We start from the raw sequence: 20,063 nt of genomic DNA on the forward strand, positions 1-20,063 counted from the left end.
ACAGAACTGACAGTTACTTAACACACATAGCTCATTGCATTTTCCCTATATGAGAGTATATACTAATATATTTTATACAGACATAATATATTAATATATTATGATAACTGACTTTATATACACCAGACTCCAGTGGCAAGTGACGCTGAACATAATCCACAACTTTTCATCACCAAGTTCAAACTCCAGTCCAGCTCACAAGAAAAATCAAAATGAGATTCCTAGTCCTTAATTTCTGAAGTTTGGATACTTTTTCAAAGTGGTGCAATTGCAATTGCATAACACAAACAAGGACAAGTGCCAGAAAATGGGATTGAAACTTCTCTTGTGTCTGATTAACTCTACTTGTATTATCAGGCCCCAGCCTGACATGTGCCTGAATAGCTGAATGCCAGATGAGAGGGAAGGTGGCAGGGACAATGTAAATAATTTTTATTAAGCTGTTGAAGTATTTTTGACACAACAGTAACATCACACCTTTAAAAATACCACACTAAAAATATTCCTAAAGTTTATCTATCGTACAAGATACATTCAGTAATGGGAATATCTTTATATAAAAAGTTGTGAGGTTCATCTTTATTTCCAACTTAATAAATATAAGGAGGATAAACATAAGGAAGATATATGTAATTCCAGTGAGCCCACTGGTAATTGGACAAGTCTGGGAACAACTGCTGGGTCAGCTGCAAAGATGTGAACTCAGAGAATAATTTCTATTGCCAATCAGGGAGCTGGCTTTCTCTTTGAATTTCAGGAGAAATGAGGATAAACCAGTTATTATAAAATATGATCATTTAGTATCATCATAGCACTTTCTAAAAACCTAACCAACAAGCCAAGCATGAGCTAAAGCTAGTTATTTACTTCCAAAAATATAACTTTGTTTAGTTCCAAACAAATACTTCCACATACAAGACTGAAAAAAGATCAGAAGGTATAGCAGCTATTTTGAAACCTACATTTCCATCAAACATCTTAGTTTATTTATATATTCCCCACTTTCCTTGAAGTAGTGCCCACACAAGCAGCATTTCCCACTTTGGAGAATAACCATTAATTTCACACCACAATGTTTTTTCTAGAAATATAATTACACAGAAGACAAGTATTCTTTATTAAAATATCTGAAGGCATGTTAGGTAGTTATGACTCATAGTTATTCAGGAGCAAAGGCTGTTCTATTTTCTTTTTTTTTCTTTCCTTTTTCTTTCCTTGTTTGCCAGCTAATAAGAACTTTGGAGATGTAAAGGAGTGACTTGATACCAATGCATTTTTAACACTGTAGTAAATAATGCAGTGAGATATGGAATAATCAGGCTGAATCTGTTCTGTGCAAGACAAACATTCTTATGCATGCTTGACATCAACAAATGTATTCTCACAAGGCCTGGCACATTGTGAATGAATTGTGGTGTTTTCTCATGATAAATTATTTTAAAATAATCTCTAACTTCTTTCTTCTACTTGTATTTAACAGTGTAACTGGGATGTACATTTTACAAATATTTTAATTCCTAGTATCTCACAGCTTGAAAAATTAATTATTCTTACAGCCATACCTATGTCAAGATCCAAAAGCCTATGTCAAAACAGAATACAACTGAATGTGTTCCTACTTTCTTCCTGTTGCTTTCAACAGTTTATGCTTTCATCCTACAATTCATGTTGTCTTGTGTCTTCTGATCATACACACTCAGCATAACATGACATTTATAAGTTCGGTGTCATATTCTAGCATGCGTGTCAGACATGTCAGCATAGTGTCTGAATAAAAAGTTGTGAGTACACTGTGAAGTTTAAATTATGAAACATTGTCTCAGTATGACATTTCCTCTGTGATGGAAGGGTTCTGCTAATGTAGTCATAGAAAGGACACAGGCACATGAAGTGATTCAATGCATCCAGCTAGAAGCCAACAGCAGCAGAAATTACATATACAAAAAGGAAAAGAGGTAGGAAAGAAAGAGTAGAGAGATGTAAGTAAAGGGATGGGAGCAGTGAAAGATGGGAGGTGAAAGAATGCACATTCATATAAAGCAGGGAGATGTAATTTTATATCAATTCTTTCTTGCTGGTTCACAGAAATCATTAAAATGACTGCTAATTACAAGGTGTGTACCTCCAGTTTCCAGGAGGAGCAAATTAGCTCAAGTATTTTAATGAAACAAATCCTCAAAACCCTTCACTTTTCAAAGTGCCAAGCTTGTCTGTCTCCCTTATGACAGATACTTACAAATTCTGAAGTTGCCACATTCTATTATGTGAATATACAAATACCTAGCTTTGGTAATAAATGCGGACAATGAATAGGAAATATGATATGGGCAGGAAAGCTAAGAAATGTGTTGGATCTTTGGCACTTAAACCCATGTGAAGTGTCAGGGCCAAAAGCACAACCCAGTATGCAAACATCATACCAGTGTTAATAAAAGATGGAGATTAAGTGCTGCAGCTAGCAAAGAGTTTTATAAAAAAACCTAGATTTTTGATGAAAAGACCACTTTCAAAGAGATTTACTTTTGTCAGAAGCTGTGATGTTCTGTTGATTTCTATGTCTCTGGAAAGGAGGTGTCTGAGAAGTTTGCCTTTGAATCCCTTTGCATGTGGGAAAGCCAATTGCTTCTAATGGAACTTACCGCTCAGTCCTGGTTACTAAACATTTAATATTTCCTTCTCAATTTCTAGTACTCTCAAGACCTGCCTTTATATAAATCTAGGGATATGACAAATTCCATATCCTTATCTTGATGTTCCTGCTCACGAAATCTGAAGCTAGCTGTCCCTGAGACGACTACCTCAAATCTGACCTGATAACCTGAAAGAGGGTAGGAATATCAAGGGAAAAAACAGAAGTCAGATCAGAAGAACTCAAGAGTTTTTACTGGACAGGACAGATTATATTACAAAACCTGTTAAGCATGTTGCTTGTGGAAGCCTGAATTTATGTCAAGTAATAACAGGCTGCTAAAAACAAATAAAAACAGAGAGGAAGTGTGAAATGACAAGATAAAGGATTTAATAAACACATTAACATCAGGGTGAAATTTTTCAAAGCGAATCCTTACTTTTAATAATAAAGACTATCCCTAAATGCATTCTTCATCCCAGCACAACAATATGCACTTTTTGTGTGTGTGTGTGCATGGGTATTGAAGATTAGAGACTGGGGCCAGTGGGGAAGGTTCAAATAGATGCAGGGCACTTGAAAGCAAATCAGAATTGTCTCCAAAGAGCCACTTCCTGCTGATGACTAAGCCTTCACCCAAACAGTCAAGAGGAAGGGGCATAAGCAAAGCACTGCAAACGACCATCCTGATTGTATCAGAGTGGAGACAACTAAGACAAACAAACTCAGGAAGTGGCAGAGGGTTAGAAACCGAGAGGAAATCTATGGCACAGAGAGGAAAGTTAAGAGATTGCGCCGATCTGCAGAAAGGTCACCTCTGGGTTGCACTGTGCCAAGCTTGTTCAAACCCACTTTATTTGGACTAGAACACAAAACTGGCACACACAGCTGGCAACTGCTGCAGAGGCTATTCAAATGTTAACATTCTCAATGATAAACAGCCAAAAAAAAGTTCTGTGTAAGCAAATTGGAACAAACAAATAATCTAAGACCGGTTGCTAAGAGATGGAGGATTTCAGCCAAAACCATCCCGAAGCCCCAAGAATACTTTATTTTTAATCAAAAAAAGTACCTGTAGATGACGCCATGTTGGTGAAGAAACATGAGTGCTGATGTGACCTCTGCAGCATAGAAGCGGGATCGAGGTTCGTCAAATTTACGTGAGCGTTGGATTTGAAACATTAGGTCTCCTCCATTTACATATTCCATGACGAAAAAGAGGCGGTCCTGAAATTAATTAAACAGCGCTATTTAGCTAATTTCTTTTAGTGACATAAAGGACTGCATTTAAACACTTTAAATGACTGGAGCATTTACATCAAGAGATAAAAGAAACTATTGCAATTGATTCTGAAAAAAGAGCAAGCCAAAACCAAAACCCACCAAACTTAAAGAAAATGAGATGAGTCTCAAAGTGAGAAATGAAAAAAAGCAATCAAAATACTGTATTAAACAACACACACACATAAACATTCACACATCTACAAATACATATGGAATAATAATCAATTTCATATAATAACAGAGATGTTATTTCTTAAGTGATGTTATTTCTTTTATAATTTAGCCATGAAAACCATAGTTTTAGAAAATTTAGCCATAATAACCCATGAAAAGATAAGTCAATTTTGTCAACTACTGACAGACTGCTGGGCAAATTTCAGTCTTCTTTCTTCACTTCTCTCTTACCCTCACTTTGTCTGCAAAGCATCCTCCCCCAAACAATGTAAAAAATGATTTAGAATTGTTAAGCTATAGAAACCAGTGCTGCTAATCTCAAACACTCACATAAGGTTTTTTTAATTGCCTCAAACCCTCATAATGAAATAGGATTGCATTATTAAAATATGTATCAGGTTCTTTTCATTTTCTTCTAATGCTTACCACTTCCCTGTTCAAGCTTTCAAACCTATTTCCATGGTTTGAACGGAGGATAGAGGACTAGAAATGAATGCTCCTTGAGAATAGCAACTGAGATTCTCAGCCAGTCACACCATTAAGCCCAAAGTTAAATATGTGTTGAAATAGTCAGAACTGAAAATACCAGTAAATTAGACATGTGCTTGGCATCTTGAACTATTTATTATCTAAACTGGCAATGCAGGTGAAGGCATAATGAAAGAAATGACACACATCTACTTGATATAATTTAGATAAATTTTTAAAATTGTTTCTTACAAAATTTCAATTTTTTTCTCAGTCTGTACTAATACCCCAAAATCTTTAAGTTCTTGCCTGTTCACCCTTGGTGAATGCCTACTCCACATTCTTTATTTCCTTACTTTACTTTCCTTAATTATCTACAGCTATATTCACATGAGTTGAGCTACAGGTTGAGGCAATCCTGATGTGATGTGACACAGACATTTCTTTCCATGGTCACAGGATTCACAGGTGTGGGAGCATAGGACTTCACCCCTCCACAGCTCTGATATCACAGTGCAGTTTGGCTCTAGTTCCTTGTGTCTGGTGTGCTAGGTTGAAGAAACCGAGACAAGATTTGAAATTGCTTTGGACAAGGAAAAACAACAGAACATCAAAGTTAATTAACCTCCTCCAAGTGAATCCAAGCCTGCAGATTACATAGTTTATATATATGAATCCAGAAATCCATAAATGTTTGTCATTTGTCTTTAATCATCTACCCTACAACTCAGAGCACAGCACTTAAAAATACCCTTAAACTTAAGCGTGTACACTAATGCTGCTCATTAAGTGCCTAAATGTTATACTTATCAGGGATGCTTCCTGGAAGAGGCTAGAAATGTTTATCTGACTTTTTGCTGATTACAGAAAGAGGATGCAGAAAAAAACTTTGTGCCTTTCCTCCTGTATCTTGGGAACACAGAAACTGCTGCACTTGATGAAATTTGGAAAGCCAGGTGAACTGGCATTCTTGCTAAAACATTGTTAATGACTTTGGTACATTTTCCAACATTTTTCCTACCATTTCCTAGGAAGGAAAACCTCCCGAAGAATAGCATTAAAGCTCCTGGCTGTATCATACACTCAAAAGAGCATGGATTCAGAGCATACATTTGCTCTTTTTGTAATACTCAGTACTGCTGATATGAAATGTTCAAAGTCATAGTGCAGACCTTCTGATATTAGTGTAGGGTTTCTTTAAGCAAAAATACAGGTCCTTGTGCTGTCTGTCTGATTTGTCTTTGGAACCAATAAGAATTATAGCCTTGCTTATAAAAGAAAATCCATTAGTTCTCAGATAGTCTTAGGATTTCAGAAGATAGAGCTTAAGGATAACACCAATACAGTCAAGTTTGTAATGAAGTCAGTCAAAAGCATAGCTGTACTGTTACTGGAACATAAGGTAAGAGGACACAACATCCCTACAAAGATGTGGGCATTGTCCTTGGTTAGGCTTCTCACTGCTGCATCACAGACTGAGTATCTCTGAAGAGCACTTTGAAGTGTCCCTTTGCAGGTCTTTCCCTAAGATTATCTCACATGGATACAGTTCAGTGTTTCAAGAACAAACCACTGGACTGCAGGCTGAGGAGAGCACAACACTTGGCTAAAGTAACTTCTCCTAAAGTAACATGTTGAAATTGAACTTCCTTACACTGCTATTTTAACCTTTCTAAACTTGAGTGGGATCAACAAGGAAAACAAAGCTGCAATTCCCATTCTCCTGAGCAGCCATACTCATTCCCAATGCTGCTATCATTTTTCTGCACCTACGACAAGTATAAAACAAACAATGCTGATGTGAAGGGATGGTGCTGTGCCTTACAGCTGTGACTCCCAAATGGTGACCCTCAACTTGTCATTGAGCTGAGAGTTGCTGCTCCCAACAGTGATAACACCTGAAAAAGATTGATTTACACAATTGTACAGATGAGGGACATTCCTAACATGTCAGGATAGATAGTTTGTTCCCATATTAAATACTCTGTGCTTCATCCAAATGCTTTTTGTGACATTCACTAAATGCCTAATTGCTGATTATTAATGTCAGAAATTGTGTTTAGTTAAAGCTTCAAGTTCTTTTATTGTAGTCCAGTCTTTTTCAGGCCACTAACAATTCAGCTAACTGAAAATTTAACCTGGACTCTTTAGCAGAGTATCTTGTCACCAGACAGTCCGACCAAAAGGTTTAGCAGCATTCTCTGAGCTGGACACTGATACCTATCAATCATATCTCTCTCTCTCTTTTATATCTTCCTTTTTGTGCACATCCCATTTTTAATTTGAAAGGGTATTTCTGACAGATTCTGCAGCTTACTTGACAATTTCATCAAAAGTATGCCTACTAAAAGCAGAATTAACAGCTCAGAAATTGAATTTGTTCTGCTACTGAATTTTTCTGCTACATATCTATATTTCAAGTCACTTTTCCAGCTTTCCTTAGTAAACATTTCAGTTTTCTACTGAGAATTCAAAGAAAAAAAATAGTTTGAAATTTGTGTTCTCTGTTTACATTGAGTCTGGGGAAGCCCACTAGCATGGAGTAAACAGTAAGATGCACAACATGCACAAGCCCAGCACACCAGAATTTCAACATTAGAAGGTATCATCTTTTTTTTTGATTAAATATATTCAGTCCCTATGTAAACTACTTTCTTAAAAGCACTCTCTGGTCTTTCTTTTTGGTCAGGATAATGATGTGATCAGCTGAGACTCACATTTACTTGAAAAGAAGATGCAAGGGAAGAGAGAATATTTTGTGAATAGGAGTAATTTTCTTTTTCCATAACCTCAACAAAAACAGACACACCATTTTGATTTTTGCACTCAAGCATTTTTCCATATCTTTCATCAAAGGTTAATGTTCAAAATACAGGTTCCAAACCCTCTGACTCCTTGCTTTCTGTCATAATGTCAGCACACACACAGAGTGACCCAGTGAGACCTCTGAGTTCAATGCAGAGGATGAAAACCTCCCAGTAGCAGTGAAACAACTGTATTATTCCTGATTATATGTATCTTGTTACATGTACCACCAGGAGTTATTCAAACATTGAAGTATGAGAATATAAAGTGAATACCCTAAAGAATTATACATTCAGGGACAATGCAGTGTTTACTCAGTTAAAAGAAGATACAAGGTATGACTTTATTATCAGTTGTGTTCCAAGAGAAAACTGAAAGGGTTTGGTTTGGACTGCATTATTTTTGAACTCTGTTTTCATAACATTTGGGAAGTATGTTTTGATGAATAAAATAAATGAAAAGCAGTCCTGGGAACTCTTTAATTATATAAACTGAAATAAAAGGCAAAATCATGAAGACATTACAGATTAATCCTCTCCTGGCACCTATAAAGCAAAAAAAGTACTGCAAAGTAAGCTAATATGTTTTCTGAAGTAAAGTAAACGAATACGTTTTCTTAAGTAATTTGATTCTTTTTCATGGTTTATTTTAGCCCTTAATCATACTGCTTTTCCTTGAATTTCTCAAAAGATATGGTTGAATGAGAACACTTAACAAATGGAAATAAAAGCAGAGCACAGTGGATGAATAAGAGATTAAAAAAAAAAAAAGGGGTATGAAATAAACAGGCTAGAAGTTAAAAAAAAAAAAAGTAGGCTCAGTTCTGTATTTTCTGACCTTAAATGTAATTCTTATACTGGAATGCATAACAGCTGTCTTAATGTCTCTATGATTTGAGTCTTACCTCTCAACTTTCTTGAGAGTCTCCTGTATGTTTTGTGTCATCTAGTCTTTGTCTTTATTAGTAAATGGAGGAGTATGCTTACTAGTTAAACTAGAAATCTTGTTTCATCCCTCTCATTCCACTCCTTTAATTTTGTCCCAGTTTAATTTTTCATCTTCTTGACATTTGAAATAGTCACCTCCTGCTCTACAGTAAATCCTTATAATATTTCACACTTTATTTTGATTATTGCTATTCTCTGATTTTTAGCTTTATTCATATATTTTTCATTTATATCTGACTATATATTATGTGCACTCCCTGCCACTTTATATTTGCTTGGGTTTAGATGTTACAAGTTTCATTGAATAGAGGTTCTACCTTTTTTCTTTTGGAATATTGTCCATGTTTTTAATTGGGAAAAGGAGGGGAGATTTCTAGAAACATCAACAGAAATAAAATCTGAGAACATAATAGATTCAATCCAGCTCCTCTTTGTAGAGGTGTGATTAATGACCAAGACCTTCCGACTAGTAAGACTAGATAATCTTGCCAATCAGTTCTGATTTAACAGATGACACTACACAGTCAATTAGTTGTTTAGATGTGGAATAATACCATTGTTAAGGAACAAGCTTCTACGTAAACCCTGTATGAAAGGTTAGACATGGAAAGACTTTGATGTATTGTTTACATTAATTATTGTGTAGATCTTAAAAGACTTTTTAAAAATTGCTATCAGTCATTAACCCGTCCGCCCTTTGTTTGTTTTCCAATTAAAATCTCATTAACATTAAGTTGCAGTCTAAAGACAATCCATTAATAGACATAAAACCATGTACAATTATCACTTCAATCTGAAGAATACAAACTTTTTTTTTGTATTTCAAACAAGTCCTAATAGCTGGGGGACCCAGCTATACAGTTCAACACAGCCTCATTACTGAAACATTACAAAACAAAAATAAATAATGCAATCTGCCTCCCAGTTTCAAAACTAAGATGTGCATCCAAGGTGCAAGTCTGAGAACAAATGCTTTCACTACTGTTTTTTGTTTCCCAGTGCAACTTTTGTAATACTTAAGATCATTCAGGGAAGGCAGTGAACATGGACTCAAGCAAAATTCACAATTGATAGATCTTAGCAGCCTAATCCAACCATTTTTTTCCTTCATTTATGTTTCCATACAATTGGCTGTGAATAAATTAAAAAATACATCTTCCTGATTCTTACTAGTTCCCTAAACTAAGTTCTTTGCATGAATACAGATTTTTCTCCCAATTTCAGAAAGCTGTATTTGAATTAGATTTCTTCAGAGGCCCCTGAAAGTGTCAAGGAAACCAGCATGTGTATCAAAAACAGGTAAATGTAAATGCAAAATAGTTCAGATTCTAGTAGAGTACTGTTACATAATGGAATATGTTTAGCCAGTAAACTTGTTGCAAAACAAAGGTCAAACATACAACTTTTATTGCTCAAGAAGTCAGGTAAATGTATCACCTTGGTATGCTCTGTAAGATGATATTTGATTCATGTCTTGCATGTATGGAATTCTTCTTCAACTAATACAAAACTGATTACTTAACTCTGTTTAAATAGGATGCTAAGTTTGTTTAAAATTACCTAAAACTACAGCAACTGTCCCACCCCTCAGAAGTTAAATAAACATTTCCTGCTTCTGATGGAAATTGCACAGGCATACTGTACACAAAACTATGTGCAAACCTTCACCACCCTGAGACAAAGACTAACCAGGACAGCAGATTCATTTTCCACAATCCCAGCATTAGGAGGGACAAATATAAATTCAAGAGAAAAACCAGGTACAACACTAAAGAAAACAACAAGAAGCTCTCTCCTGTTCTTGTGATTCATTTTTGAAGTTCACAGTAACAACCTCCAACAGGACACTATGACATGTTATCTGTCTCTGATTTCAGTGTTTATACTTGGGACTAATTGTGTTGTTTTTCCTGTTTTGTACCCGAGCTTTCAAGGAGTTCCAAATAAGAAGCGTACAATTTCTACGAATCCCGTATTTCACGAAATAAATGACCTCTATATAGGAGCTGCTATCTTAAATATTTTTCGCATGAGATGTCTGTCTGCATCTTTCACTTAATACAAAATGCACATGTTCAGATTTTTTATTAGAGGAATTTTTTGTCAGCCTGACACTCCAAATTTCTCTCAAGCTGGTGAGTACTATCATAGTTAGGGCTTGTTGATCAGTTTTACTCAGCTTTGCCCAGTAACTTCAAATTATTTTTTTTTACCCTTGAAAGAATTGCCTCAAAGTCAAAACATAGATCAGAGAGAATCAGAGAACCACACAAAACTGGATAAGGAAGCCTTGCAAGGCCATCTAGTTTATCCCACAGCTGACAAGCAGGATCAGCTGTACCTAAGCTAAGGGGAACTAACCTTTTTAATGCTGCAAGGCAGTCTCTGGACACTATAAACCAGAGATCTAAAACTATGAACCTGAACAGCCCTGCTGAATGTACTCAATTTGGCCCACAAAGACCTAGAAGCAGGAGCCTCTGCTAATCTGGTCTGCCAGACGGCAAATGGGTTAGTCTGCATTCCACTGTAGTGCAGGCTCATTTCTGCCAGAAATACCCTGCTCCCTTCTCAGTCCCCTTGTCACCAGCAAAAGCCAGTAGTGAATGATATTCCTTGAACATACTCTGCTTTGCAGGTCAAAAAATTATATCAGTTACTGAAAATAAACTGACCTTCTCTTAAAAATCACCACTAATATGCACTCCTTCACCTCCTCTGGCAGTCTGTTTCAGTACTTGCAGAAGATACCACTGGAAACTCTTCCACTACTGCAAATCACTTGTGTTACTTCTTATTCTAACCTTACTCAAAGTATCAATTCCTAGCTGTGCTGGAAGTTATATAATACCTTTACATAAACAATTCTGTGTTTTTCACCTTTGTTTCTTATAAAAAGAACTTGTTACTGTTTTTTCTTGATTTTACAAAATTAATTACAGAATATTTCTATTCTGTTTGTAGAGACCTCAGATATTATGTTAATTGAGAGCCTGTGGGATAAAAACCACTCCTAAAACCTTGAAAATGGTTTCAAGAATAGCTGGCCTTTCTTGAGACACTCAAAAATCCCTCTGTGCCCTATCATACCATACCATGTGAATGGCCAGAGAAAGCTACAAATCAGTTAGTTTTCAAGCAGTGCCTTCAGAATCAGTATGGAGATTCACAAATTCTTTACAGTGTGTTACTGTAAAGAACTGCCTTGCAGCATTTACTCAGCTATAATGTGAGTTGCTGGAAAGGGGTTTTTAGGCAAGATGTTTGTCTTTGATCTCTGTATGCCATGAAATAGTCCTGGTATGTCACTTTTGTCATGGGAGATTTATGTTGACTCCTTATGGAATATGCATGGATAGTGGAACAAAATGGAGTTCTTAACATGTTTTTCATGCCCGTAACACATCCCATAGTACTATTCAACAAAGAAAACGTGACTGTTGTTATGTATCTTGAGATAAATTTGGCTTGGGTGAGGGACGTACTATGTGCAAGCAGTAGGTCACAGAACCATGGAAGTAACAAGTTAATGATTCAAAGCAGGAAATGTTATCCAGGACTTCACCTATTCTTTGCAAAAAATTTTAAACCATTAAATTTTACCCAGACCAGGACTCAAAGAGAAAGTTTTATTTATAGCAATTCCAAAGACATATCCAGCAATACTCTGAAACTGTCCAAAGTGAAGCCAGCCTGTCCTGAATTCATTGAGAGTGAAAAAATGTGCCCATAGTTTATCACCCCAGCACTAATACTCCTAGAAGAGTTTAGTTTAATATTTCAATTATTGAAAGACTCTAATGCCACATGACTGTGGCAAGCAAAATTCACTGACACTGGCATCACTTTTGAAATGTACATGTCTTCAACTGTACCGTAAATACTGGAATATGAGAAAGCATGGTTATGAATAAAATCTATACCCTAGACTGAAGCAGCACTCACATATAGCTCAGAATCACAGATGAAAATTACCTCCCTCACACAGACCTTTTTCCTGCGCAATTTATGAACATCTAATCTTGAATACAGTCTTCCTAATGTTTTCTCAGATAATGAATTTTGTCAGATTATCATCTGGACCAAATTTACCATGCATTGGATTAGCTGGTGTATCAGGTTCATACGAGGTGTAGTAAAAAAGAAAATATCATCCAGAATTTAATTAATCCTGTTTTCTAAAAAAGATGAAATTTAGATTAATTCAATGCTACACAGATACAGCAGGTGGAGAGTTGTCAGCTTGCCTCCCTCTACAGAGCTCTCATTTTACTCACTGAGAATATGACATAAAATTCTAGCTCTGAGCTGCCTGAATAGACAAAATTGCATATTAAGACCCTAAAATACTATCATGTGAGAGCAAAAATGCTCGGTATTTTACTTCCTTCTTTAAACTAAGAATTACAATTTTGGTTTTTGTTCTTTGTCACTTATGGATATTATACCTCCTCTCCACGTGAATGTTTTCTATGTGACACCTAAAATATAATATCTCATTTCCTGACACAGTACCTACAGAGCTTAGTGGTGAAACTCTCTTTAGCTCAAGTGGAGTTAAGATCAGGATTAAATTTTTAATGCTGTAATATGGAATTTATTAGACAAGGGCATGCAATGACAATGCTGAAAAAATTACGTGCATTTGCATTTCATCAGTTCAATCCCCTACCTTTTAACCTTAGAAATGAACAAAAATATTTCTAAATTTGGGACGATCTTCAACCCCAAATTATCGTGGATGGATATGTGTTGTCACTAGATTTTTCTGGGAGCTGGGGCAAACCTTTCAATGTGCCCCCATCTACAGTGTTGGTAGCCATGAGCTCAGGGAAGGGGCAATCCCTGGTTAGCAACCCTGCTCCCTTGCCTGCACCCTGAAAGCCCAAGCAAGCTCCAAGAGCAAGGACCCCAGAAGGGTCCCAGCTGGTGTAATACGGTTCTTGTGCCTTTCCTCTCATAAAAGGGAGAAACATAACTGGAATCATCCACAGAAATGGCATGTTTTGTAGTTCTAGTTACTTCAAAAGAGGTATCAAGTAGGAAAAGCTTCTCAGGCCGTTTCCCTAATACCTTCATTTGATGACAGATAAGCTGTGAAAAGCGCCTTTTATGAAATTCTTTGATCTCATCTTCTTTTGGTGTTGTTTGGAAAAAAGAACTGTTCTGGTGAGATAATTTTAAAGACCTCTCATTTAATGGCCTGATGCACATGGGAGAAAATTATATCAAGCCTGTAAAATGTCATTATGCAGAAAATGTTACAATGTGCAGACAGCTATTAATATTCCTTTGTTCTGATTCTTACAGGAAACATATAAATACTGTCTTCCAAATAGAACTAACTCCAAAGTTTTTAAAGCCACCTCAGAACTTCTAAGAACAACTTTTAACCTGCTTATATTCTACCAAGGAGCTTAGAGATGGCACATGTCCTAGGTGTCTCCTCAGCTCTTCAGCCTGGCTCTGGTACCTTCCTTGTCTTTGCAATTCCTGTTTTCTTACACTGTTTGGGCATCTAGTTTATGTCTTTGAGCTGACAGGGAAACAAATGAGATGCTACAAAACAAATAGAGAAGACTCTGGGGAGCCAGTTGGTCCAGCATTTCCTTCTGATATCAGAAGGAAAAGGAATGTAATCAAGGCAGATAATGAAAATGACAGGACAAAATACTCATCTGGCAATATGTTTCTCAGAAATGATCCAGTACTGCAAAACAAAAACCCAACCAGAAATAATCAGCTGAGTGGGAAATTTATATCACAGTCATGATACCCTGGCATCTTTTTTTCTAGGAATTCAATCAGCTGACTGAAAAGCAGAAGTTGTCTTCTCAGATTTATGCAACTGTCAATTGTGATTCTGGAGAAACCTACAATGACTTTAGCAATGAGTTACTTGTATACAAGCTATCAAAAGTTGTCTGTTGAGAAATGACTTCTAGTCACATATATCAGGACCAGGCATACTGAACCAAAATGGACAGATTACAGCAGAAATACCTGAGGACATTTTGTATTTAGGTTTCTCAGTTTACATTTTCAGAATTTGTTAGAAAAGAAAGCATAAATGCATTTTCTCTCTCCTCATGCAAGAACAAATTCTTGCCGTTGCACCAGACTGTGAAAGAAGAGTTTTCTTGCATTACAGAATTTAGTGCTGGGAAATCCTGCTCCTTTTTCCAGCTCAGAATTCTACTTGCCCATGAACAGAGTCTTGGACAATGCAGAGGGAAAGAAGGCAAAGGGAACAGGCACAAAAAGTAATTCAAACATTTGTTATGTTATCCTGTAAGTTAACTTGCTTATTACGAGCTTGATATGAACACTAGGACATTCATTAAGAAAGGGATACACCAAAATTCTCCAACAGCTTTCAAACTTCTTTCCCTGCAGTGTGGGAATGAGTGTTGGGAACAGTGGGAAAAACTATGCTGCAGCAGAGCCAGCTTCTTTACATACTGCCTAGATATTCCACTTCTGATGCTCTATGTGTTACAGACATTTGCTACCAGATATCCTTTACTGTTTTTAAATTGTTACTTCTATCTATGTAGAAAAAAGAGGGGCAATGAAAAGACTGGTGTTTCCTCCACAGATAATTTTTTTTCCTGAAAAAGAGCAACAAAATTAAACTAGGAAAATGAAGTATGAGCATTAAAGAGAGGGTTTTTAACAATTTCCCAGTATGAGCTTCTTATACTGATAATTTTACAGTCTGTACAAGTCACTAATAATTAATGTTTCCATCAGAGTTCTCTTTTGTGTGTTCTTCATACATTACTCTTACATGCAACTTCATCACTTTGCACTAAGGAAAAAACCCCATGATTATTCACAAATGCACCTAGAAGAACACTGTATTTTGTATTCAGCAATTTTGCACAAGTCAGAGCACAACAAACATTCTCTGGCCTTGTTTTAGGACTTGATTTTCCAACTCTTGTACATTAGACCGGGCCACTGACTCCTACAGGACCCCTTGAGAGATTAAGTGTTAAGGAATTGACTTACACTTTTAGAAAGTTTGAGATGGGGGAGGACAGGGAATCTTGTGCTCCTTTCAAAAGAAGGAGATGAATGAAGTCTTTGGCAACATAAAGATACTCAGTACAGAGAAATAGCTCTTCTGTATTATGTGAAGCGTTTCAGTAATGTTCCCACGTACTTAAAAACGAAGGTCAGCCAGTGACAACAGTTGGTTCTAGCTTGACAACACAGCAAGAAACTTGTATTGCACTGTGATCATCCAGATGGAAAATTTATATGAGATACTGTCATATCAGTTCACAAACTATGCCCTAGATGCCAGAAATAACTAAAAGTCTAGAGCTTACTTGAACACGATGTTCTGAATAGAAAAAGTAGTTGCATTTGTACTAACAAAACCTTCCTGAGGATTTTAAGTTCCTTGAAATGAGACTAGCATTGAGTAACTATGTCTCTGCTCACATGAAAAAAAAACCCAGCAGTTTGTTTTGCTGTTTTTACCAAAGACACTTTCTTTTTGGGAATTTGTCTAAGCCAAAATAAAATAATTATGGCAGCAAAAATAAAAGTGTTGCTTTTCTGATATGCCTCCATTCAGAAATGCCTAATTCCAGATTTTCATTCAGGACCCCTCTGTTCTTACAGGTACTGACTCATAGTACTCTGACAGGCACATTATCATGCTGATGGTTATTTTCTCAAACTCAAGCTCAGTCTTTTACACTGGACATATAAAAAAACCCCTCAAATATATTTATTTATTAATTATATCATTATTTATTAATAATGATATAATATATCATTATTAATTGTCATAAAATACCGTAAGAAGACCAAATGAAAGACCAACTTTCTGCTGCTGATGCACTTAGTAATAGAGACCGAAAGCTTCTCTGAACCAGTACCTGGTATATGCCAAAAAGGTGTAGAATTAGGATGCACAGGGAGAAACAGCATGGCAAATAGACAAAGAAACATTTGAAAATGTGTTTGCAGGGTATCTGCTGCCTAAACTGAGTGAGTTGCAGCCTTTGCTGAATGCTGGAGCCACTGATGAAGCCCCAGGAACCAACTCCCTTTACTAAGCTCCAGGGGTTGCATGTTATACTTGACCTTTTACAGATACCCAGCTTGCTTCTCACTGAGCAAGCTTCAGTGCACTGACTGCAGCAACAGAAGAAAAGATACTCATCCTCACTTGGGAAGCATAAACTTCCTTGAGACAGGATAACACAAAGCTAACACTGAATCAGGCCATTTAGGAAGAGAGACTAAAAGTTCCTAACTTCATGGCTAGTACAAGGCCAGACACAAAATTATCCTCTTTGTCTCCTCCTCTATCGTCTTTTTTATTCCTAGGCTGTCCTAGGTAACTGTTAACAGAAGTTTCATTAAATAATGACGATAATATATTATTGTTTCTCAAGTTTTTCAGTGCTCTTCCTTGCTGTGGAAAAATGACATCAAACATCCAAATTCCCTCATCGTGGGGAGATGGAGGTCAGTGTGAAGAAGAGCTCACAGACAGAGCTTCTGCCCTAGGCAAATGCTCTGAGCAAATCCCTGCACAGCCTCTGTTGCTAAGCAGAAACCAGATAACCTGCTCTGCTACAGAGCAGCTGCCAGAGAGGGAAACTTAACCTTCATATGCTCTCTCCTGTGCCTCTTATACACACCACTATTCTACCAACAGACTTGGTGTTTCATGCTCTGATTTGATCTCATGCAGGAGAAAACCGCACAACAAAAAGGGAGAATGAAATTATGATAATGAATAAAGACTAACAAAGTTAATATTAAACATGATTAATACAAATTCAAATAGATCTGTCTACTTCAATGTAACTAATATATGGCCAGCTTCTCCTATTCATCCAGAATATAGAATGCTACCACATGAACTAGTGCAAGGAGATGAGGACCATGACAGACTATGTCAATAAAGGATCCTCAGCTAGGCTGATCCACATCATCTTCTGCAACCTCCAGTGTAGCACTTACATCCTTCTTGCACTTACAGAATTAGTAACGATAGAGTTCAGGTCCCTGAGGGCATTGCCAGGCCCCAGTGGCCCTGTCCAGTCCTCCCTGGGAAAGGACATCCCCTTAACACTTTGGACCAGCCCAGGGCTGTAGGTGTGAACCTCTGGCCCTGGCTCTGTGAACCCTGGCCCTGTTTCATCCCCCCACCCTGCTGGGTGCTGTCAGTGGACACCCTGACCAACAGACAGCTCTGCTTGTCACGTCTGGACCCTGTAGCTAGGTGGTGAGAATGGCCTGTGCTGGGCCATTCAGTCCTCAGTGCTCAGGCTAGCTCTTACTTTCACTGACAGTCTGTTGTTGTTTCCAAAGGTATGAACAAGTTTAAACCAAGGCTGATGAAATTAATACACTCAAAATAAGGCAATTAATATGATGCCCAGGAATTTCAGGTACAGAAGATTTTCTCTCTGAAGCACAGATGGTCCCCTGCACTAGCCAAACTGCTACTAGATAGATAGATTATTGCACAGACGGCAAGTCCCTTTGAGGTTACAGATGAGAACTTTGGTCAGGATTGAGTAAGGCTGATCACCCCCTAAGATGCAGTAAAATGTTAGCAGCTTTAAAAATAGATCAGCAAGTTTCCCCTGAAGCAAAGACCAGAGAGGGACATGTGCAGTAAGGGATGCCACAAGGACACCACCAACAATCACTGACCTCTGATTTGGGCAAAGCTTTTGTGAGATCTGATTTGCACCTGCTGCTTGGATCAGTGTATGTATGGAGGCTTTGGATTGCATATATTCAATGGGCAACTTCAGTGCATACAGAAGAATGAAACTGAAAACATCAGTGCTGTAAATATATGCTTGTTTGTGGAAATGATTGCACCTTTTGAATATATATTTATTTTATTGATTAAGTCTCCAAATTGAGTGAGCTTTCTTAGCTGCTCAATGAATTTCTATCTTCCTTTGGAGGAAAAGTCTTTTGATACACAGCAAACACAGACTTCAACTTATTTACTGTGTCTATAGTATTTTTAAATTATCCAGAAAACTACTTATTTGATTTGTTTTTTAGCTGGTTAAAGGTTAAAAACCTTTAAAGAACACAGCATTTATTGCAACATCAAAGATGATTACAGAATAGCCTGGAAGTTTACTTCTCTGCAGAATGCCCATAAAAAACAAAGACGTGTAAGGAATTTGCAGAATGTGTTGTACTATAAGATAAACTGAAAAAGGAATGTGTATGTGCATGAATGCAGTAAAGTTCCTATTTTGACATTTACTGAAATAGCTGAAGTGGTACCACTTCTGTAAATCTAGAAGGAAAGAGGTTTTTGAAAAATACTTAAAGAAATGACAGAATGGATTCAAGTCAGAAAAGTTTCATTCCAGGTTAAATAGAAGATATAACATGCTTCAAATATCACAAGAGAGAGAAATTACAAGGTGGAAATATTCAGTTTACACTAGACTCTTGCTATTTCTACCATCACAAAATTTTCAACCATCTGATGCCATTAGAAGCAGAGAATGCAACCAAACAGATGGGACAAATTAACTTCAGAAACTGTCCATGGTCCATGAAGTTTACAAACATACCCTGCTCAACAATTTCAGTAAACAATAGCATGAAAGTACTGTCAAAACTACTTTTTACTTATTCATCTCAAAAAAATGAAATGTAAACTTGTATCATATAAACTCCAGTTCACTCTAAAGTGAAGTTGCAGTAATGTGTGCAGGACTCCTAGAGAAGAAACCTTGTCCATTGCACAAAGGAGTGTAACAATATGAGTGAGATTATAACCATCACGAAGATGGTGAGATGAATGTGGAACTGCTATTTATCAAATCCTGCAATATTAGAACTGGGACACTGTCAAGCAGTTAAATGGCTAAAAAATGTGTTTCATCATAGGAGTTTGCTGCTGGAGCTGTGGAGGCAGACTGTACCAGCTACTGCAAATATGAATTAGAAACATTTATGGACAATAGATATGTAAGCAGATACTAAAAGGGATAAGGTGGAATAGCCCATTTTAACATCCTTCTACAACTCTGTATGCTGCTGGAGTATGAAGGGAATAGCCTGCAGAGAGCAGCACTTACATGTCCCCTCTAAATAACCTCTTTTATTGCATTGTGTCAATGGCAACAAAATGTATTAGACAGACCACTGATCTTACTTGGTAGGAGAGTTTTTATTCTCACAGGTTGCCAAAAAATTAAGTGATTTATATACATATACAAAGATGTTCAGAAAATGAAATCAGAAAAATTATCATTATCCTGCCAAGGGAACGATGTACTGGAAGAGTAACTATATTCATATAACAATTGTTTTACTAGGATCTGAAGAAGTATTCAAATCATGATTGCAGCAGCTTGAAAGAAGAATGACAGCATAAAATGTAAGGGTCATGTTTATTCTGGAAAAAAGACTGAAGATTACCTTGTTTTGGGCTGTCAGGCTCTGAGCATTGTTCATTTAGGATTCATGAACTAATATCAATATGTGAAAATATTAAAAAGAAAAGAATGAATAGGAGTTGTATGTATCAAGCCTTCAAATCTGTAAAAGAACTTAAAAGCCTTTTCCTCTCCATCTATCAATGAACTGTGATATCTGCTAATGTGCAACAATTCAGACCAAATGTCAAAACAGTGAAAAAAAATTCCACTGATCAAGCACAAGCTTTCATTAAAAGCCCCTTCTTTCAAGAATGTAGTGGGATAATTAAAAAAAAAATTAACTGTTTTGGAATATCATGC

The 20,063-nt window shown here is 36.8% G+C and overlaps 1 protein-coding gene and 1 long non-coding RNA gene across 4 annotated transcripts in view; one reads left to right on the forward strand and one right to left on the reverse strand.

Moving 5' to 3' along the window:
• PRKCE (protein kinase C epsilon) overlaps positions 1–20,063 on the reverse strand; it is a 285,921-nt gene that overhangs the window by 54,268 nt on the left and 211,590 nt on the right. For all 3 annotated transcript variants that reach the window (XM_023924501.2, XM_023924502.2, XM_086878387.1), the window contains exon 11: positions 3,702–3,856. In XM_023924501.2, the coding sequence (XP_023780269.1) occupies positions 3,702–3,856 (155 nt within the window). The remainder of the gene's footprint in view (positions 1–3,701; positions 3,857–20,063) is intronic.
• Positions 1,884–16,814, forward strand: LOC147655003 (uncharacterized). Its single transcript, XR_015283629.1, has 3 exons — positions 1,884–1,955; positions 9,532–9,606; positions 16,725–16,814. It is a non-coding gene; the product is annotated as an uncharacterized LOC147655003 (long non-coding RNA).

Source organism: Cyanistes caeruleus, chromosome 2 (assembly GCF_971803275.1).
Source record: "Cyanistes caeruleus chromosome 2, bCyaCae1.hap1.1, whole genome shotgun sequence".
In the NCBI taxonomy this organism is placed as follows: Eukaryota; Metazoa; Chordata; class Aves; order Passeriformes; family Paridae; genus Cyanistes; species Cyanistes caeruleus.